At 44.9% G+C, this 18,262-nt stretch overlaps 1 protein-coding gene and 1 pseudogene across 10 annotated transcripts in view; one reads left to right on the top strand and one right to left on the bottom strand.

Annotated features, from left to right (window-relative positions):
• Phactr1 (phosphatase and actin regulator 1) overlaps positions 1–18,262 on the bottom strand; it is a 449,396-nt gene that overhangs the window by 70,612 nt on the left and 360,522 nt on the right. For 8 of the 10 annotated variants that reach the window (XM_048418822.3, XM_048419049.3, XM_048419141.3 and 5 more), the window contains 2 exons: positions 13,497–13,664; positions 11,004–11,210 (listed from right to left, as the gene is read on the bottom strand). In XM_048418822.3, coding sequence (XP_048274779.2) covers positions 11,004–11,210; positions 13,497–13,664 — 375 coding nt within the window. The remainder of the gene's footprint in view (positions 1–11,003; positions 11,211–13,496; positions 13,665–18,262) is intronic. The other 2 variants (XM_048419204.3, XM_085699426.2) reach the window with 1 other exon arrangement.
• LOC146892051 (protein yippee-like 5 pseudogene) lies at positions 2,556–3,498 on the top strand (annotated as a pseudogene).

Here is an 18,262-nt window from a genome sequence, read left to right as displayed (position 1 = left end):
TAGCTAGCTGCTACTCTGAGAGCACTTACTGAGCTGGCTGGCTTCTGGAGGCTTCTACTCTAGGCTGTGGGTGGAGCCAACTGGTGAAACCACTGCTGGCAGAGAACTCAGAAAAGCTGGGCTCGAATTCTAGCTATATCATCAAGGACTGTGCCAAAGTCATTCAACACTCCCGGGCCTCAGTTTTCTCATCTGTGGAAGGGCTCTATGACTGACCATACCGGTTTACTGCCAGTAGTAAACAGGTTAATAGATGAAGTCTTACTGTTAGATACCAAGGGAATAAGAGGGCTACAGGTCAGTCGGAGGCCTGAGCTGACATAGGGCTTGAGCCACCTCTGTGAAAGGAGCATCTTCCACAAGGCACTAATTTTACAAGGTCTCCATACCAGTGAGCAGTGAGCAGAGGGTGTATGATAAAAGATTCCCCTGGGAAGTCCTTGGTATGCCATAGGAATTCCTCCATGGAGCCCTGACTCTGCAGTAAACACCTTAATGCATTACCTTCCTCACCCACAGTTTGCTTTGAAGGTCAGCTACTGTATGACCTTACTCTTTAAAATACATTGTTTGCAGTGCTGCTATCAGGGATCCTTGTCAGGCCTCTGAAAATCCACCAACGCTGATGCTTCCCAGCCTGAGGTGGGACAATGGGAGTCAAGTAGGCCCTGGAGGATGCAGTGTGCCCTAGCACTACCCTCATCGGCAGGCAAGAGGAAGTTTGGGTAGTGCTTGGAAAGAGGAGCTGTCACCTATGATCCAGCGGTTCTGATGTACATTGCACCTCCTGCTATAAAAAGCTAGCGAGACAGAATTAGGAGCCGAGAGTTTGGACTTCAGTCTCATTAGCCAGGAAAACTCAGGGATAAAATTGCTTCTCATACATGGATAGCGATGGACTGAATCAATCCTTTTGCACCTACTAATATGTGGCGCTCATCCGTTTAGCTGGAGGACACACTCTGCCTCTGGCGTTCATGATGACAGATCTGGGGCTGCCGGAAGATGCAGCGCTGCCGGCTCACTCGTTTCTGTAGCCAGGCTGATTGAGATGCAGCGTGTTCATTAAGCTGTCTCTGCTGATGGAGTGGAAGAGGCAAAAATGACCAGTTCCAGGAACATGGAAAATCAACTCAAGCTGTGAGTGTCACAGAACCTTAAAATCCACAAGAGGGTCGTACTTCCAACGCAACAGCTCTGGCTGATGACTTCAGACAAAGAAATGGAAATGGGAGATGATGTCTGTCATCAGTTCTCTTGATGGAGGAGCGCAGGTCACGAATGTGAATCAATGGAGGCTAAAGGACCCCACATGGAAGATCCCTAGTCCTTAAACCTGAAAGGCTCACACATCTTAAATAGTCCATACCTGGCCTTATGTGATGGATCAGAGTAAAAATGCATGCTCACTGAAAATACTCTATACAACTACCTTCAAGCTATGCATAAGGGGTATATATGGAATAAATGAATTTTGTGATTCTATCTGGACTCTATCACAAAGATGATTCACTATATCACATATATGAAAAGATTACAAAAGCTCAAATAATCCCCAAATCTGAAGCACTCTTGGTCCCAAGTATTTAAAAAAAAAAAGGCATATAAGTCAACCACTTCCAGTCTCTTTTCACACAACTACCAATGAACTTTTAAATGGGCACCCGTAAGTACTGATGTGTGATTACTGGTGTGTGCGCAGTGCTCATCACAAAGGTGCCAGAAGAATTTCTCTGTCATTTGTCACCTGGTTTCAGCATGTTAGATGCTCTGATCTCCTTTTGGAGATATATGTTTTCTATCCCAAGACATAAGAAACCTGTGAGACATGCACTTAGTACTTAAATTATAGGACTGCATCATTGTACCCCTTGCCTGAATGAGAGAGCTCACTGGAACATCATCACCTTCTTCAACACAGTAGCCTACCCCAGGGGCTTGCTTTGGTCAAAGGGAAAATATTCTGACTGACCCTTTGTAAGGCCATTGATGTGAAAGGAAGTGCCCCACATCCAATGCCCCATGTCAGGCCAAGATATGGTAACGCTAGCTTGTGTCAGGCATTTGTAATCAATACATTCAGGTTTTCCAGAATCCTGACGCCAACAACAGCCAAATGAATTTGGTTTGAACCCCTCTCTTTCTGAATACTTCATTCTCAAATTTACTTTTCCAAATAGCATCTTGGGAGGATTACAGTGAAGACTATAACTCATTGAGAAGGACTGATGGGTAGCAGTTAAGGGTCATTCACCCACTGAGCCATGCTGGCATGCCACCCTTGCAGGACATGCAATTCAATTAGATTCTTTTTAATAGAGTTGTCAGTAACAGCCAGATGATTCCTCTCCAAGAATTACCACTGAAATGAAGGCACTCATGCCAACAAATGCATGCTGAGAAGGTGTGTAGTTCTTTTGCTAGACATTACAAACCATGTATATAAAACACATGATACCATTCATTTTTTTATAACAATGGATGAGTGTTATTATTGGCAGAGATACTTTGCTATAGAGTGGCATGCCTCTGAGCTCCTCCAGGATAGGCAAACAATGTGGGAGCGAACCAGAGGTAGACAGCAGGAAGGGAAGTCCCCTTCGTGTTGGGCTGTGGAAGGCTGTTATATGTGAAACAGGTAAAAACTGAGAGGAGATTTGATGAAAATCACAGTCATCAGGGTGAGCAAGACCATGCCCATCTCGTCCCAGAACACTAGAAAGAGAAGATGCAGTCACAGGGAATGCCGCTTTAAATTTAGAACAGATAGAAGAAAGTACTACGTAGAGAATGTAGGAATCTACTATAAGGGAGGATATGCAAGGGGAAGGTATATATTAATTCAAACAATGGATTCAAAGAGATTTTATGTGAAGAAAAATTAGAATGGCCGCTACTCATCTCTAGCTTTGACTCTCAGATTTAGCACACTGATTCCTAAAAGGCCTCAGCAATGGGGGTCCCTTGTTTCCTCAAAGTGAGCATCAGTGGGACACACATAGCAGGGAACACAGTGAACTAAATTCTCATCCTCATGAAACCTACCTCTTGGGCAGTTTTTTTTTTTTTCAATGTAAGAGAGCTGCGGAGCAAAGAGCTGCTGCCAGTGAGCAGGTTTAGGGAACTTCAGCTATTAAAATAGGCAGAGCCTTCCTTGTTCAGATCTGTGGTACCTGTCGGGTTTTCTGTACAAACTGTGATAGGCTCCCCACTAACCTTTTGAAACTCATCCTTACTCAGTTCACCACGGGCAGAGCATTTCTTTTTCACAAGGTACTGTAACTTGTGGCATAGTGACCTTCAAGATGGGGTCCTGTTTATTGTCTGCTGTGTGGTTTGAGATGTGAGCTGCAAAATCAGCAATAGCAAACTGGTACACATGAAGGAGTAGCTACTGAGGACAGTCACTGGTGTAAGGAAAGCCGTGTGATCCCGGAATGTGCTCTAGTGTGGGAGAGTATTGGCTTTGAGGAGCATGTACCATCTGATAACTCTTGAAAAATCAACAAGTCCATCTTTTCCCGCGTCTCCTTCACTGAAAACAAAAATCTACTTACATATACTCTGACCTGAGCATCAGAGTCCAATTACGAACCGCGGAACAAGAGTTTGCGAGAATCTAAGATGGGACCTTCTCTTTTTAAAATTATGTTTATTTTTCTCCCACCGCCGTTTGGACGAGGAATGTACAGATGCTGCTAGGCCCCTTCTGTGTTGTCACTAAAGCAGAGGGGTCTGTGTAGCTACTTATGTACTACAGGAGGTGAAAAAATCGGGGACCTTGGAGTGAGGAGCTGTATTTTGTGCAAATTTCGAGTGGAGAATATATCAAGAGCATGGCTTTTAAACTTATTGGGGCTTCGTTTTAAATGGTATTTTTAATTCGTTAGCTTCAAGAAGAGATCTGAATCTGGGCCCAGCACTGGGGACTCAGTGTACATGTGGCTTGTGCTGGCCAGTGTGGCAGAGTTTTGTTGGAGAGGAACTGTAGCCAGAATCCAATCTTCCTTGTCAGTCTCGACCCACAGGTGTCACCACCCCTAGTCACTTGTCACCAGGTAATTGGTGTTGACTTAGGTTTTGAGGTGGGGGCAGAACTGCTTAGCTTTCTTTGTGATGTAAGCTTTTAATTTAAATAACATTTTTAAAACTTATTTTACATACTAACTAGTTTGCCCTCCCTCCTGTTCTCCCACCCCTTCCCCTTTCCCATCTACTGCCCTCCCCTTCCACTCCTCCTCCACCTCCATTCAGAAAGGGACGGGCCTCCATGGCCTTGTACGAAGCATGCTTGCCATGTAACTTAAGCATAGTAGCAAAGTGAAAGTGGAAAAAAATGTCAAGGAGAGAGAACCAAGGTAGCAGGCAGGCACACTTTCTAGCTTTTATTCAGTGCTAAATATACATCCAATATACGTCTATCCAACGGCATGGGCGCCCCTCTTATCTACACAAGCTTCCAGGGGACAGGCTCAGCTGACGTCAAGTGACTGCTGCCGAGAACCCACAAGGGATATGCCTGTCCTCTTACAAAGCGCTGACACACAAGGCTCCTGGTTTCTCTCCAAATCTGCTTTTCAGCTCCAAGTTACTTACTTGCTTTCTTCTTCTTCTTCTTCTTCTTCTTCTTCTTCTTCTTCTTCTTCTTCTTCTTCTTCTTCTTCTTCTTCTTCTTCTTCTTCTTCTTCCTTTTTGCTTTTGCTTTTTTGAGGGGGTTTCTCTGTAGCCCTGACTGTCTTGGAACTCACAGAGATCCGCCTGCCTCTGCCTCATGAATGCGGGGATTAAAGGTGTGCGCTACCACCTGGCTTTAGGCCCGTCTCTGACTGCTACGCCACCAGAACCTTGCATTCCTGCCCCAAAGGACTACTTGCTATTTCTTGAGCATAACGCCCCTCATACCCATGCTCCTGGGGTCTGTGCTTCTTGTTTTCCTCTAATGCACACCCATAACCCCTGTTCTCCTCAAGGTTGTCTTATATACAGTATCGACATCAAGCGTTTCTCCGTAGCTTTTACCACCCGCAGATCCTAAGGCTGGTAGATTCCTAACATCTTTTTAAAATATTACAGGAAGAATTAGTAAAATATCTGGCACACGACATGGTGGAAAGTCCTGAATGAGTAACCTCTCTACCTCTCCAAACTAAGAGTGCCTCTTCCCAAACACACAATACAATCACACACACATGAGAGAGAGAGAGAGAGAGAGAGAGAGAGAGAGAGAGAGAGATCACTCATATATTCAGAAAAGAAGACCAAGATTAGAAAAACATGGAGAAACTGGCATAATGAAGTGAACCCAGGTAACAAATCCATTCCTTCCACTTTTATTTTGAACTTTCTGTAGCTTACGAGATTGCTTAGAGCTTGGACTTAGCCATGGTTCATCTTGAGCTTATTGGCATGGACATGCCACATGGACTAGCCTAGGTGACAGACCACCTCCCCTGTCATGTACATTGTAAGGTACAGCAGTATTTCTTTGCTGTAACCATCCCTGGCAGGTGCCAGGCAATTAGAGAAACCCTGGTTGGTGCACAGCTGGCAGGGATTTTCCTCTAACCAATTCAGATGGTTTGCTTTACCCTGCGCCCCTTTCTGCAGAAACGCCACAGAGGCTCTCCCTTGTTCCTGCTCCTGCCTCCTAATCACCATTAGGCTCCCCTCAGAGCCATATATGGGGGAGCCTACCTTCTGTCTCTAGGGCTGTAAGGCTAACACACTCACATTTTCCACTTGGGCCTGCCCTTGACCCAAAGTAACACAGAATACCTTCAAAGTATCAGTTACCAGGAAGTATAAACTGTCTACCTCCATATAAGGCCTCTGTGCTATGAGCAACTTTCTCCCCCATTTACTGGGTCAGATAAAGCCCAAGTTCCCAGCACCCTAATCTTTGGAAGGTGAAGGCAGAGGTGGAAGCACACAGTTGTGCAGGGCTAAAGAGGGGAACGACGAAGGCACAGGTAGACTGTCAGAGAGAGAGGGCAGGGTGGGAAGCAAATGAGGGAATAAATCTGAGAGCAACCCCGCAACAAAATGAAATTACGTATCCAAAGAGGATGGTAGAACAATGAAGGTGCCCACAGCATCGGAGAGACTACTATAAATAGGAGTACTTGTTTCAGCTTAATGATTATTGCACCTATTCTCATTAGACGTGCCTAAGTGCTGGCACTGGAAAATCCTACAAGGCACAGATGGTGTTCGTTAGGCAAAATTGTCGCTCTACACGCTATGCTTTATTGAAATTTGCAATCACTGAAGTTTGCTGAGAGTACAGTCATTTCTTGATGAACACTAGAAGTCCTTGCCGTAGCCACTCCAGCAGATGCTCAGGGGCCTTACATCAATGGCTAGTATGTGCACAGAGGCTACACACCCTCCTTTGTACTTTAAAGAATCTACTGGTTTTGTACAGTACCTCGCACGCTGGGAATGTTGCCGAGTACAACAGTGATCACTACGTGTTTATATTTGTATCTCTTTAAATTATTGTTATTGGACCTTTAATTTCAGCCTCCAAAATGATGAAAAATAATTCCTTTTAAAAATATTTCTTAAAATTTATTTTCTGTGTATGAGTGTTTTGCCTGCAGGCATGCGTGTCTGCCATGTTTGTGTATGGTGCCTTCAGAGGTCAGAAGAGGGTGACGGATCCTCTGAAATTGTAGTTACAGATGGTTGGGAATCACTGTGTGGGTGCTGAGGACTGAATGTGGGTCCTCTGCATGTGCAATAAATGTTCTTTTATTACCCACTGAGCCATTTCTCCAGACTGCAAAAATTAATTTTTGTTGCATAAAACATCTCGTCTATATTAATTGGTAAGGCAGCCTGGGCAGGCTAACGGAAGTTATAAAAATAAAGAAGTAGGTTTCTAACTTGTTAATTGGATGGAAACAAACAAAGATTAGAAACCAAGATTTACTAGGTGCCTAGCCACAATCAACATCTTCCTATTTTTGATCATCCTTCGTGAGAAGGAGGTAGGAATGAGAATGGTATGTACCTCAAGGACTAAAGGGAACTCAGTAAGGTTCTCAAACAATGCTAGCTGCCCAGCTGCTACCCAGATGTGAAAGTCAGGCCACGAAGTCATAGCATCCTGAGTTATTCTTCAATTCCTCTGCCGCATATAGGGTGCCTGCTTCTCCCTGGTTCCTCATACAGAAGGTACTGGTTATTCATGTAATGTTTAACATAAGAGCCCGGGTAAGGATGCTTAGGGAAGCCACTGATGGAGACTTGGGAAGGTGGGAGGCAGGGTTTTGTCCTGATCACACTTTCCCTCTGGCCTCATTCCAGTAAGAACCCATTTCGAGACTCATTCACCTTGGATCCCAACACAGGCAGTGCCACTGGAGCTTGTGCTTCGAGAAAGGCAAGACTTTAACACCCAACAACTCCTGACCTTGTCTCACCTGTTACTAGGTAGGCAGATGATGGAGACGACGGAGAGCAGGAGGTGGGAGAGGAAGACAACAAGAGCACAGAAAGCAAGAGGGCCTCTCTCCACTCGACTGAAGAACTGAGAGTTGGAAGATACACATTCCCCAAAGTCACTGATAAAGCGGAAGCAAATCCGACGGAAGAGAGCTCTGCATGCCGCTCTCTGAGTGTGAAGTTGGATCCTGCTCCCATCCAGGCGCCCATTTCCTCCACATTTTGTTAGTCCACTGCCTACTTCTTTCAGTCATGCTCAGGGCCTTTCAATCATCCAGCATTTCCTTTCAAACCCACAGACAGAACAAAAGTGAGACCATACTAACTAGCCACTCACAAGTCTTAATTTAGACTTCTGGAGTTCTTAGTTGATTAATTCCTTCTGACATGGCCCAGATGTCTCTTGAGCAATTAGTAACAGAACGGGGTTAACAGAGCTCTTCGTGGTGATGCAGACTCATTATGACTGATTGCTCATTTATGAAAATGAAGCAAGTCAAATGGAGTTTAGACCCAAAAGGATAGCGCTAGCTTGACAGTCCCTAGACATCAACACCTCTCTCGATCTTATCTTTGCCATGTTTAAGAGACATCCACACCCAGGACAAGGTTGTAATGTATTTTTATACATTTACTCCAAATTATATGATGCCGATGCTCATAGATCATAGAGATGCACTCAGACAGCCTCGGTCCCTCATGTACAGGCTCCTATGCATAGCTGACCCACCCAAGCTTCTGAGCTCACAGTGAGGTTGCCATGTTATTTCATCCATTAGATAGCTAAATAACTTAGAGGGTGCTGTGAATTAAAAGTCTGTAGCTACTCTTGCCTATCTTTCTTCCACTGCTCGTGGATTCTTGCCAGCTCGTATTGCAATGATGAGAGAAGCTTTCTTGGCTCAGATAATTCCATTCAATGCTACTACTAATTCTGAGGTGCACAGCGCACAGTTAGCTTTGTCGGTTTCTGACAAACGTCTTCAACTGTTTCCTATTTATGTTCAGTCTACACAGCAACCCAGGAAGGGTCTTTTAGCTTGCTTGTTTTTTGTTGTTGTTGTTGTTTTTTTTAAGACTGGCCTCATTATGTAGTCCTAGCTGCCTAAAACTGCCTATGCTCACCAAGCTAGCCTAAGTTTAGAGAGATCTTCTTGCCTCTGCCTCCTAAGTGCTGGGATTAAAGGCACATGACACCCACCATGCCAGTCCTCCAGGAGGATGACTTAAAGGCTCATTCCATCACAGCATTCCAAACCCTCCAAACCTTGCTACTTCTAAGGAACAAAATACAAATCTTTGCAGGTCACTACCTGGTGAACCCCATTTCTAGGTGGCTTTAATTAAACCCTCAATTCCACCTTTGTCCCAGCTGAGCCACTGAAGTGACCCTAAAACATCTCTACCTCTGAGCCTTTTCTAGAATCTTCTTTCAGAGAATCCCTTCCCCAGTTATCTACAAATGTCCTTCACCCCGTGGAGGTCAACAGCGCTTCAGTCTTCTTCAGGGGCCCTTTGTGAGACTGAACCAAACTACGGCTCTACTCTGAACGGCATTTGCTCGAACGCTCTAATACAATCACCCTTGGTGTTTGTAGAGGCCTACCTTAGGACTCCCGTGGACACCCAAATCCATACATGCGCAAGTCCCTTCTACAAAACAGCATCGTATTTGTATAGATCCTACACACAGTCCCCCTGTACTTTAAATTATCTCTAAATGACATATACTCCTTAGTTCGATGCAGATACTGGGTAAATAAATGTAACATCATGTTATTTAAGGAAATTACAAGAAAAATCAGTCTGAACATATTCAGTACAGAATTTTTAATAAATATATTTGATCTGTGGTTGACTGAATCACAGATACAGAACTGATGGATACAGAGGGCTGATGGAGTATATAATCATTAAACTAGCACAGAATTGTGCCCAATTTGGCCATAACTCAGTGTTCTGACTATGGCAGGCATGCTGAGCAAATTTGTACACTATGGCCATGTAGGGGTTTATTTTGCACAGGCTTGAATTCTTCTTAAGGGGTGTTTGCTGTCCAAGGTGTAAAGGGTATATAACTTTGACTTTGTAATTCCAATTTTAGAAATACCCCGGTGAAACCTTAAAAGGACATATACAGGCTACTACAGATGCTCGCTGTCATATTTTTTTTTTTACAGAAGGGAATGTAGAAGAGTCCTTAGATCTGCATGAAGTCGCTGATAAAACCACACTGTACAATAGTTACTAACACAAGATTCAACTCATACATTGTTATGGGCCAAAGGCAGCTGGGAAGGCACTATGTAGAGTGAGTTCGATTTTTTTTTCTAGACAGTGGGTATATGCCTTAGACAGAGGCCTTTTTCCCTTTGATTTTATGTGAATGAGAATGTTGAGACACTAAACCGATGTGTTAAATAGTTCTTAGAGAGACAACGGTCCTTTTACACCACAAACACACAGCTGAGATGAATGGGGCGTTGGCAGAATGCAGCTTGGCATCAGTCTGTGTTGAAGCTGAACTGTATAGAGAGATGTCCTGCTGCTGTGGGGACAGTCACTGATGTCCTAGCAGGTGGAGTGCTCAGGTTCCCGTTGTGCTTCCAATGCAGAGTCCTGACAGCCCTAAAAGGTCACTTCCTTTTCTTGGCTTTCAGTCTGTCTATTGTAAGTGAGTATGTTTCCTTACTTCCTCCCCTCTCCCCCAATTACACTTTAAAGTGTAATAGAGGTCACTTAGTTCCATACTATTTGAAAAAGCACTAATATGTTGTATAAAAGTTGATCGTTGACTGATTAGATCAACATGTTGAAATGCAACTCCATACCTGTGCATACATTCACTAGCCACACAGAGTGAAGGTAGAAAACATATTTTTAGAGCAACTTTGATAAGTCTGTGCTTCCTCTAAAGGTGTCTCCCTCACTTCTTCTTGGTTAGATTATTGCTATTGCTTTTTGAGACAGGCTGACCTCTAACTTGCTGAGTAACCAAAGGTGATCTTGAACTTCTGATCCTCCTGCCTCCCCCTCCCAAGTGATGGGATTGCAGCAATGCACTACTATGCCTAGATTCTTTCTTTTTAAAGAGAATTGACAGTAAGTGAATGAAATTAGTTTTAATTGCAGAAATATCCTAGACTTTAGATCAATAACTTACAAACATTTAAAGCCTTAACAGACTCATTATGAAGAAAGCAAAGCACTTTTCTTTGCCTGTGTAAACATTTTGACATTGATTCTAATGTGCCCAGATGGGCAATAATCTTGAATCGGTCACATAAATACAAAGTACATATTTACAGATACACATATGACAGATAACACTGAAGGCTCTTGGCATATGGCTGGCAATTGCATATCAAATGCTTCTTGACACAGAGACAAAAACTCTGGTTGTGACCTCATGTACCAACACACACATACAAACACCCAAACACCCCATGTGGTCATCTTCCCAGAGCTGCTTCAGATAAAAAGAACCAGAGAAAAAGAAACTATCCCGTGAAGGGAGGGAGGGGGCTGTGCGCCTCGGAAGAGGGTGGACTTACCTGTTAAGTGGTTGGCAATCCGGGCAGTGGGTTTGGGAGGCAGGGCCGGGGGCTGCTTGAGAAGGGACAACTGCTTCACTGGGGTCTCCTCATGGTCTCCAGAGAAAGCAGCAGGTTTTTTGGGGGGCAGGAACAGAACTGGTTTGGCTGAAGGATCTTGGGACAGGAGGACTCCAGACTCACTGGCAGAGGGACTCTCTTGAGACACTGGGGGGACAACCACATGACACACAGGAGACATTACACAAACGTAGTGCAGGCCAGCCAGGGGCACAGGACAGGGACACTGGCAGCCCAACAAGAGAGCAGAGTGCCACCCGCTGCAGGCCATAAGGGGCACACGGAGAGCTAAAGCAAGGACAAGAGAAATCCAAGAAAGCAGGTGGGATGTAGGGAGAGGGGCAGGAAAGGGATGATGAGGAGGAAAGAGGAGAAATGAGGAGAAGCAAGAGGGCAACGGGGGAGGGGCAAGGGCACCGCTTCATGACAAAGGTCACCTCTTCAAACTGAGCCTGCAACACCCAAAGTTCACAGACGCTCTGCCGTGTGACTCAGGAGACCACAGGCACACCCATCGGGACAATGACTAGGTCTTTGAGTCCTCTAAACTGAACAAGAAGAACCAGCCCCTTTTCTTGGACCCCTGGGCTCTTCCCATGCTGAGGGAAGAGAGAGATGGGCCACACACTGGTGGAGGTTATTGGTGATGTCCAATGAGTCTCGCTCTCTGGCCCACGATACCAGGTGACAGCTGACAGGGTGGACACTGGCAGGCAATGCACACAGGCTTGAGTGGCTGCTCCTCCAGAGTGGCCAGGACTAAGGGCCAGGCTCTCAATGAGGACTCTAGTTCTGAGGACACACTCTTGCCCTGCCTGGCCCTTTAAATTCTCACAAGGCAGAGAATGTGCAAAGGCCCCACCTTTTTAATTATCCAGTTCCTTTACTTCCTGCTTGCCAGACTTCCGGTTGACTTCTTTATTTATTCCTTCCCCTTCCCCCTCTTCTTTCCAGGTTCTCGTATATTCTAGGAGGGTTAACCTTGAACTTCCCATTCTCCTGTTTCTACCTCCTGAGTGCTGGGATTGCAGGGCATGTACTACCCTGCCTTGGAACTAACTAGGTACATGGTACTAGGGATTGACCCCAGGGCATTGTGCATGCTGGGTAAGCACCATAGCAACTGAGTCACATCTTGGCTCCCACTGTCTGGTTTCAACTCTTCCCCATCTCTTTACTCAGGCCTGACTCTTGTTTTTCCCACAGCAACCTCCTGATAGGTTCCTTTGTTGAGTTGCTATGAGGAGGTAGCCTACTGCTTCCTACTGTGCTAGCAATCTGGGCAAGCAAGGTAAAACCCCGGGACCTGGCTGGGGTGGTAACCTTCACTAAAAGACTCTAACTGCCAGGTTCCAGTGGTCCAAGGGGTGTTGAGTTAAAAACTGAAAATCGCTGTTCCTGTTTGAAAATTCTAAGAGGCAAGATATAGTTCAACCGCCTGTGCCCTGCCTGCCATGACTGTCACAAGGAGGCAGTTTATAAAGGATTCTTCCACTCTTCTGCCTTCCTTCTCCTCTGGAGAAAGTAATGTCTATATAACAGCTCAACCTGCAAAGAACCCTTGACACCCTGAGTACTCCCCACCTCAAGGGACATTGCTCTAATCCGCGTTCAACAATAGCTGGCCAGGTCCCGCAGTGAAGCGTGAGAACCAGCTTGGGAGACAACCCCTCTCTCCTCCTCCCACTCGAGTAAAGTATGCACACAGACGCTGCCCATGGCAGAGCCAGGACTGTAGCCTTCCCGTCTGCATTCCAGGTAGTCCCTGAGGCTCCTTCCCCAGCCCATTAGGACATGAGCTGTTCCTCTCTGTTGGTAAAGACTCATCTTCGGGCTGCTTAGGAGAGCTCTGCACCTCCTGAAGTGGGACAGGTTGGCCACTGGGTGGCATTAGACCGGAGGGAGGCAATAATCAGAAGGCATCCAAACACATCTATGGCAGGCTCCAGCTTAGCTGGGAAATTGTATACAATTTAACAAATGTGTTGATTGGCTGTAACTAGTATATTTATTAAACTGATCTGATCATTGCTGAGTATACTGGGACTAGAAATTAGACAGTGTAGTCAGGCCTTTGGGACAGAAAGGTTAGACAGGTCTAGAGAGGGATAGGATTCTTTCGATTTATCTTAGCAAAGATGAGTCTTAGAAAACAAACAATATTTTAAACCATCAATATTATAAGAGGAGTTATAATATTTTTAAAGTGATTGAAGTTGAAAAAAGTGTTTTTACAAACACTTTACACATAAACATTATGTGAAAATAGCATCCATATTTTCTTAGGCTTAGTCATGTGCAGGCAACTATAACATTAGTTTTTCCCACATTTCTCCGTCTTCATGCCCTAGATGGTTAAAATGCGCATCCCAAATCCTGCCAGGGGACTGTGACATCCTGGAGACCCACCCCGTGCCTCTGCCAGGTCATTACCTGGTCCGTCCATGATATCTGAAGCTTGGAGCACCTCAAACGAGCAGGGGTCCCTGGGCATTGGTACAGGCTCCATTTCCGACAGGGCAGGCAGGGACAGTTGGCTGGAGCTCAGGGACTGGCCGTTCTCCAGGGAGTCATCGTCATTCGAAATGGAGAGCTCTCCATCTGCGGGAAAGAAGGAGATGGAAGAGTCAGAGGAGGGGTGTCCTCGGGTGAGCCTCCCGCTGCACTCAGGGCCGCTAACAAGTCTGGATGCTCTGAGCCATCTTTAGCAAGGCCAGTGTCTGCATGTGGCAGCAACTCTTTGCTTTTATAACATGTACCTTTAGAGAGAGCCCATATACTCCTTGAAAGTACATTTCAGCCACTCACAGCAACCTCTCTGTTCTCTCTCCATCCTTTTCATTGCAGTCTATCTTGTGCTTAATGTATATAAGTTTTTTTTCTTTTTAAAAGACTTGCTGAATTTTTGATTATGTGTAGTTGTGTCTATGTGTGGTGTGGTGGTTTGAAAGAAAATGGCCCTCAAAGACAGTGGCACCAAGGGGAGGAGTGGTGTGGGAGAATTGTCTGTATTCTGTCAATCATGTTTTAAATAAATGCTGATTGGCCAGGCAGGAGGTGTAGGCGGGAAAACCAGACGGGAAGAGGAAATGATGCAAGGAGAGCAGGAGAATTCTGGGGAGGAGGAAGTTGATTCTTGCCACTCCTGCCCAGACCACTGAAGCAGCAGGATGTAAGCTGCCCCACTGAAAAAGGTACTGAGCAACATGGCTAAAATAGATCAGAATAATGGGTTAATCAAGATGTGAGAGTTAGCTAATAAGTAGCCTGACCTAATGGGCCAATCAGCATTATAACTTACGGAGTTCTCCGTGGTTGATTTTCTCTGGGACTAAACAGCTGTGGAGTATTGGGGAGCCGGGCAAGACAGAAAACATAAACAAACAGGCCTCCTCATGTTACAGGGAGGTGGGGCCTTCTTGGAGTAGGTGTGGTCTTGTTGGAAGAAGTGTGTCACTGTGGAGGTGGACTTTGAGGTGTCATATATGCTCAAGCCATGCCCAGTGAGACTGTTTACTTCCTGTTGCCTGTCCGGTATAGAACTCTCAGCTACCTCTCCAGCACCATGTCTGCCTGCATGCCACCGTGTCTCACTCTGATGATAATGGACTGAACTTTTGAACTATAAGTGAACCATCACAATTAAGTGCTTTCCTTTGTAAGAGTTGGCACGGTCATGGTATCTCTTCACAGCGATAGAACCCCCAAGACATGTCGCCATGTGCACATGAGTAGAGGTATTCTATGGGCCAGAACAAGTAGACATGAGCTGTTCCTCTCTGTTGGCAGAGACTCATCTTTGGGCCTATTAGGATGTCTCAGCATCTCCCAAGAGAGGCATACTGGTTGCCTAGGTGACAATGGACCAAAGAGGGAGGCACTCCAGAGGGTGGCATTGGAGCTGCAGTAAGAGGCAGCTGTGAGCCTCCCAGAACAGCTACTGAGAACCGAACCCAGGTCCTCTGCAAGGACAGTGTGAGCTCTTATCCACCAAGCCTCTCTCTAGCCCTTACTTTTTTTCTTAATAAAGGTGAATGAAAATTGTTTTTTCCTTTTAATTTTTAAAAGGTGTAGAAGCTTAGCAGGCAACAGAGACTGAAGAATCATGATTGAGAATTTTTACAGTAGGGAACAAATATTGCCAAGGCTATTGGTGGCTCTTCACACACTCCACTAAGACCCTATGGCTGAAGACAACACTCACACAATTCATTGAACATAGAGAAGCCAAGCTGGTACCTACCTAGAACCTGTACTTATACTGGCTATTTTTCATGCTACTGAAAGGTACTCTGCATGCTACCAAAGAAGAAAGGTAAACATAAATTCTGTTTAAAAAAAAAACTTTAATCTTCAATGGTGGCCTGCGTGAAAGATACGCCGACGCCATAGTGGCACAAAGCTTGTGGGAATAACCATCTAAAATTTTATTTGAGATAAGGCCCACTCCATGAGATGGAATCCATACCCAGTGCTGCTTGGGTGATCAAGAACTTGAGACTAGATAGGCCACAGACCTAGGAAAAATCCAGATGCTGTTGCTCTGCTAAAGGAACACAGCAATAAAATTATGTTATGACTTTCTGCTATATAGATAGATGTGAGCCTTGTTTGGCCATCATCAGAGAAGGTTCCTCCTGGAGCAGGTGGAAACAAATGCAGAGACCCACAGTCATGCAACATACAGAAAGTGAGAGATCTTTGAACACTCAGCCCTAAAAGGGATGTTTCCATCAAATCCTTCTTCTCAGTCTTTGGGGAGCTCTTCGGAAGAGGAGGCAGGGGAGAGTAAGTGCCAGAGGGCATGGTAGACACCAAGGAATGAAGGCCTTATAAATACAACAGGACTGACACACACATGAACTCAGAGACGGAGGGCCTGCACGGGTCTGCACCAGATGGGGTCCTAGACCTGAAAGGAGATGTGGACACATGCCTCCATCCCCAACACAGCAACCATCTCCAGTTGATTGCCACTTGCAAATGAAAGATTAAGTTTTGTTCAAGAGAATCTCACTTAGGGAAACAAACCACTTGGGAGGGTAGGTCCCATGCCAACTAATACATGGCCAACACAAAATAAACTCAATGGCATCTTTGGATATTCTTTATTTCATAATGCTAAGTCAGGGAACCTCCATACCCCTACTCTACAGGCCCTTTGCGTATATATTATGACTTTTGGTTGGAGGTTTTTATTGGGTTTCCTGTGTGTGTGAAAGTGTGTGTCTCTGGGTCAATATGTGTTTCTTGGGCTCTTTCTTTGACTCTCTTTATTGCTTGGTTGTTTTGTCATATTCCAATGTGTATGCTTTTGATTTATTTTATCATTCCTTAGATACCTGTTTTTTTTTTTTCTAATGAGAGACAGGGTGTGAATTCAGATGGGAGAAGAAGTGGGGGAGGATCTGGAAGTAGGGAGAGGAGAAACCATAATCAGAATATATAGTATGAAAAAAAGCCATTTTCAATGAAAGAAAAACAACAACAACTAAACAAACAAACAAACAACAAAAATATTAGCGAGCAAAGAAGCAGTGAGGACGCGCAGCTCCAGGTTCAAAGGAGATCATTCATCTGTTTACCTCTGTCCTCATCCGATTCTTGAGGCGAGTAAGCATTTAGGAAAATCTACAATCCCTACCTGACAGGCTGTGGCAGCCCACGGAAGCTGGGAGGTGCCAGGTTCCTTTTGGTGCCAACCACCAACTATGTCAGCTTTGATCTGCTTGAAGCTCAGTCCCTCAAAGGGTTGATTTGAGGATCAAAGAATCCTGCTTAATGGCCATTTGTTAAATCAAAACTCCCCCTAGCCTGATTTCATCTTCACCCAGGGAGTCTTCGATAGCTAAAAGTTAAAGCCAAATTAATTTTTCAAGAGGACTTATAGCTCTCTCAGTCAGATGAGTAAACACCCGGATGAAAGACGAAGTCATGCCCGCTCAGAAACAGAGCCTGGCAAAGCAACGGCCTGACTTAGAACTCGAGACAGAGATGTAGAAGTGAAAGTGAGCTGAAGCTGAGGTTAGTGTTCCCTTTCATTATACGCCTTTCAATGTTCTGATTTCATACATCTATGATATCTGATAGCACTGAAATCCTTCACCCCACCCCATTAGATCTGACTTTAACAGGATGTGAATTTGCTAGAATGATTTATTAAAACCAACAGACTGCAAATAGTACATGGTTCAAGGACCTACAGTGTCTCTCATGGGTTGTCTATAAACATTAAAAAGAGAAATAGATAAGAACTCACTGAAGCAGACAGTCACACACAATACTGGCCTTTGAAGGCTAGTTTGGCTCTCTATCTTCTTTTCATTCAACCTTTCTGCACACCCTAAATAGCAGCAGATGTTATTATCTCGGAGATGAAAGATACAGTTCCTACTTGTTAAGAACACAAGAGGGGGCTGGAGGGATGGCTCAGAGGTTAGGAGCACTGGCTGCTCTTCTAGAGGTCCTGAGTTCAATTCCCAGCAACCACAAGGTGACTCACAAACATCTGGAGTGATATCTGGTGCCCTCTTCTGGTGTGCAAGCATACAAGCAGGAAGAACGCTTTATACATAATAAATAAAAAAAAATCTAAAAAATAAAACACAAGAGCAGGTCAGGACCTTGAGACCAATGCTATGGAGCTTCCACAGCTGAGCTCCAAGTCTGCAAGGCAAGGTAGGGAGAGCTGTGCCATGTTAATGTGACCTTACAGTATCCCCCATCATCAACATACTTCTATTTATCAAGTTCAAACTGTCATCATGGGAAGTGGCTCTGCAAAAAAGTCCCTCGTTAGAGGGATGATGACATACTGTCATTTGGTTTGGACACATCTCCAAGAGAACACTCTGATTCTTGATGTTCTGGGCATAGTCATGGCTCTCGGGAAGACACCCTGAAGAGTAGAGGATCTTAATGCAACCACCATGTTTTGTTGCTTTGGACCACTAATGCTGTTGAATAATGATTGCTTGGTTTAAGAGTTGAGAGGACCACACTGATAACTCTGGGACAAAAGCTGCAGTTGCAGCTGGATTTCTCTGGAAGGCACCCATGACTCTGGTTTCTTTAAGGAAGCCAGTTTACAACTTGCTAGGAAGTTAGCTAACTGAGAGAAGTCCCATGGCTTCCTTCTCTTGGGATGTCTTCTCGTCCTCAAGCTGGAGCTCCTAGTGGATGAAAAAGGGGCCTTTGCT

Source organism: Myodes glareolus, chromosome 14 (genome assembly GCF_982192425.1).
Source record: "Myodes glareolus chromosome 14, mMyoGla1.1, whole genome shotgun sequence".
NCBI classification, from domain to species: domain Eukaryota; kingdom Metazoa; phylum Chordata; class Mammalia; order Rodentia; family Cricetidae; genus Myodes; species Myodes glareolus.
This window is presented reverse-complemented; position numbering and strand designations above follow the sequence as displayed.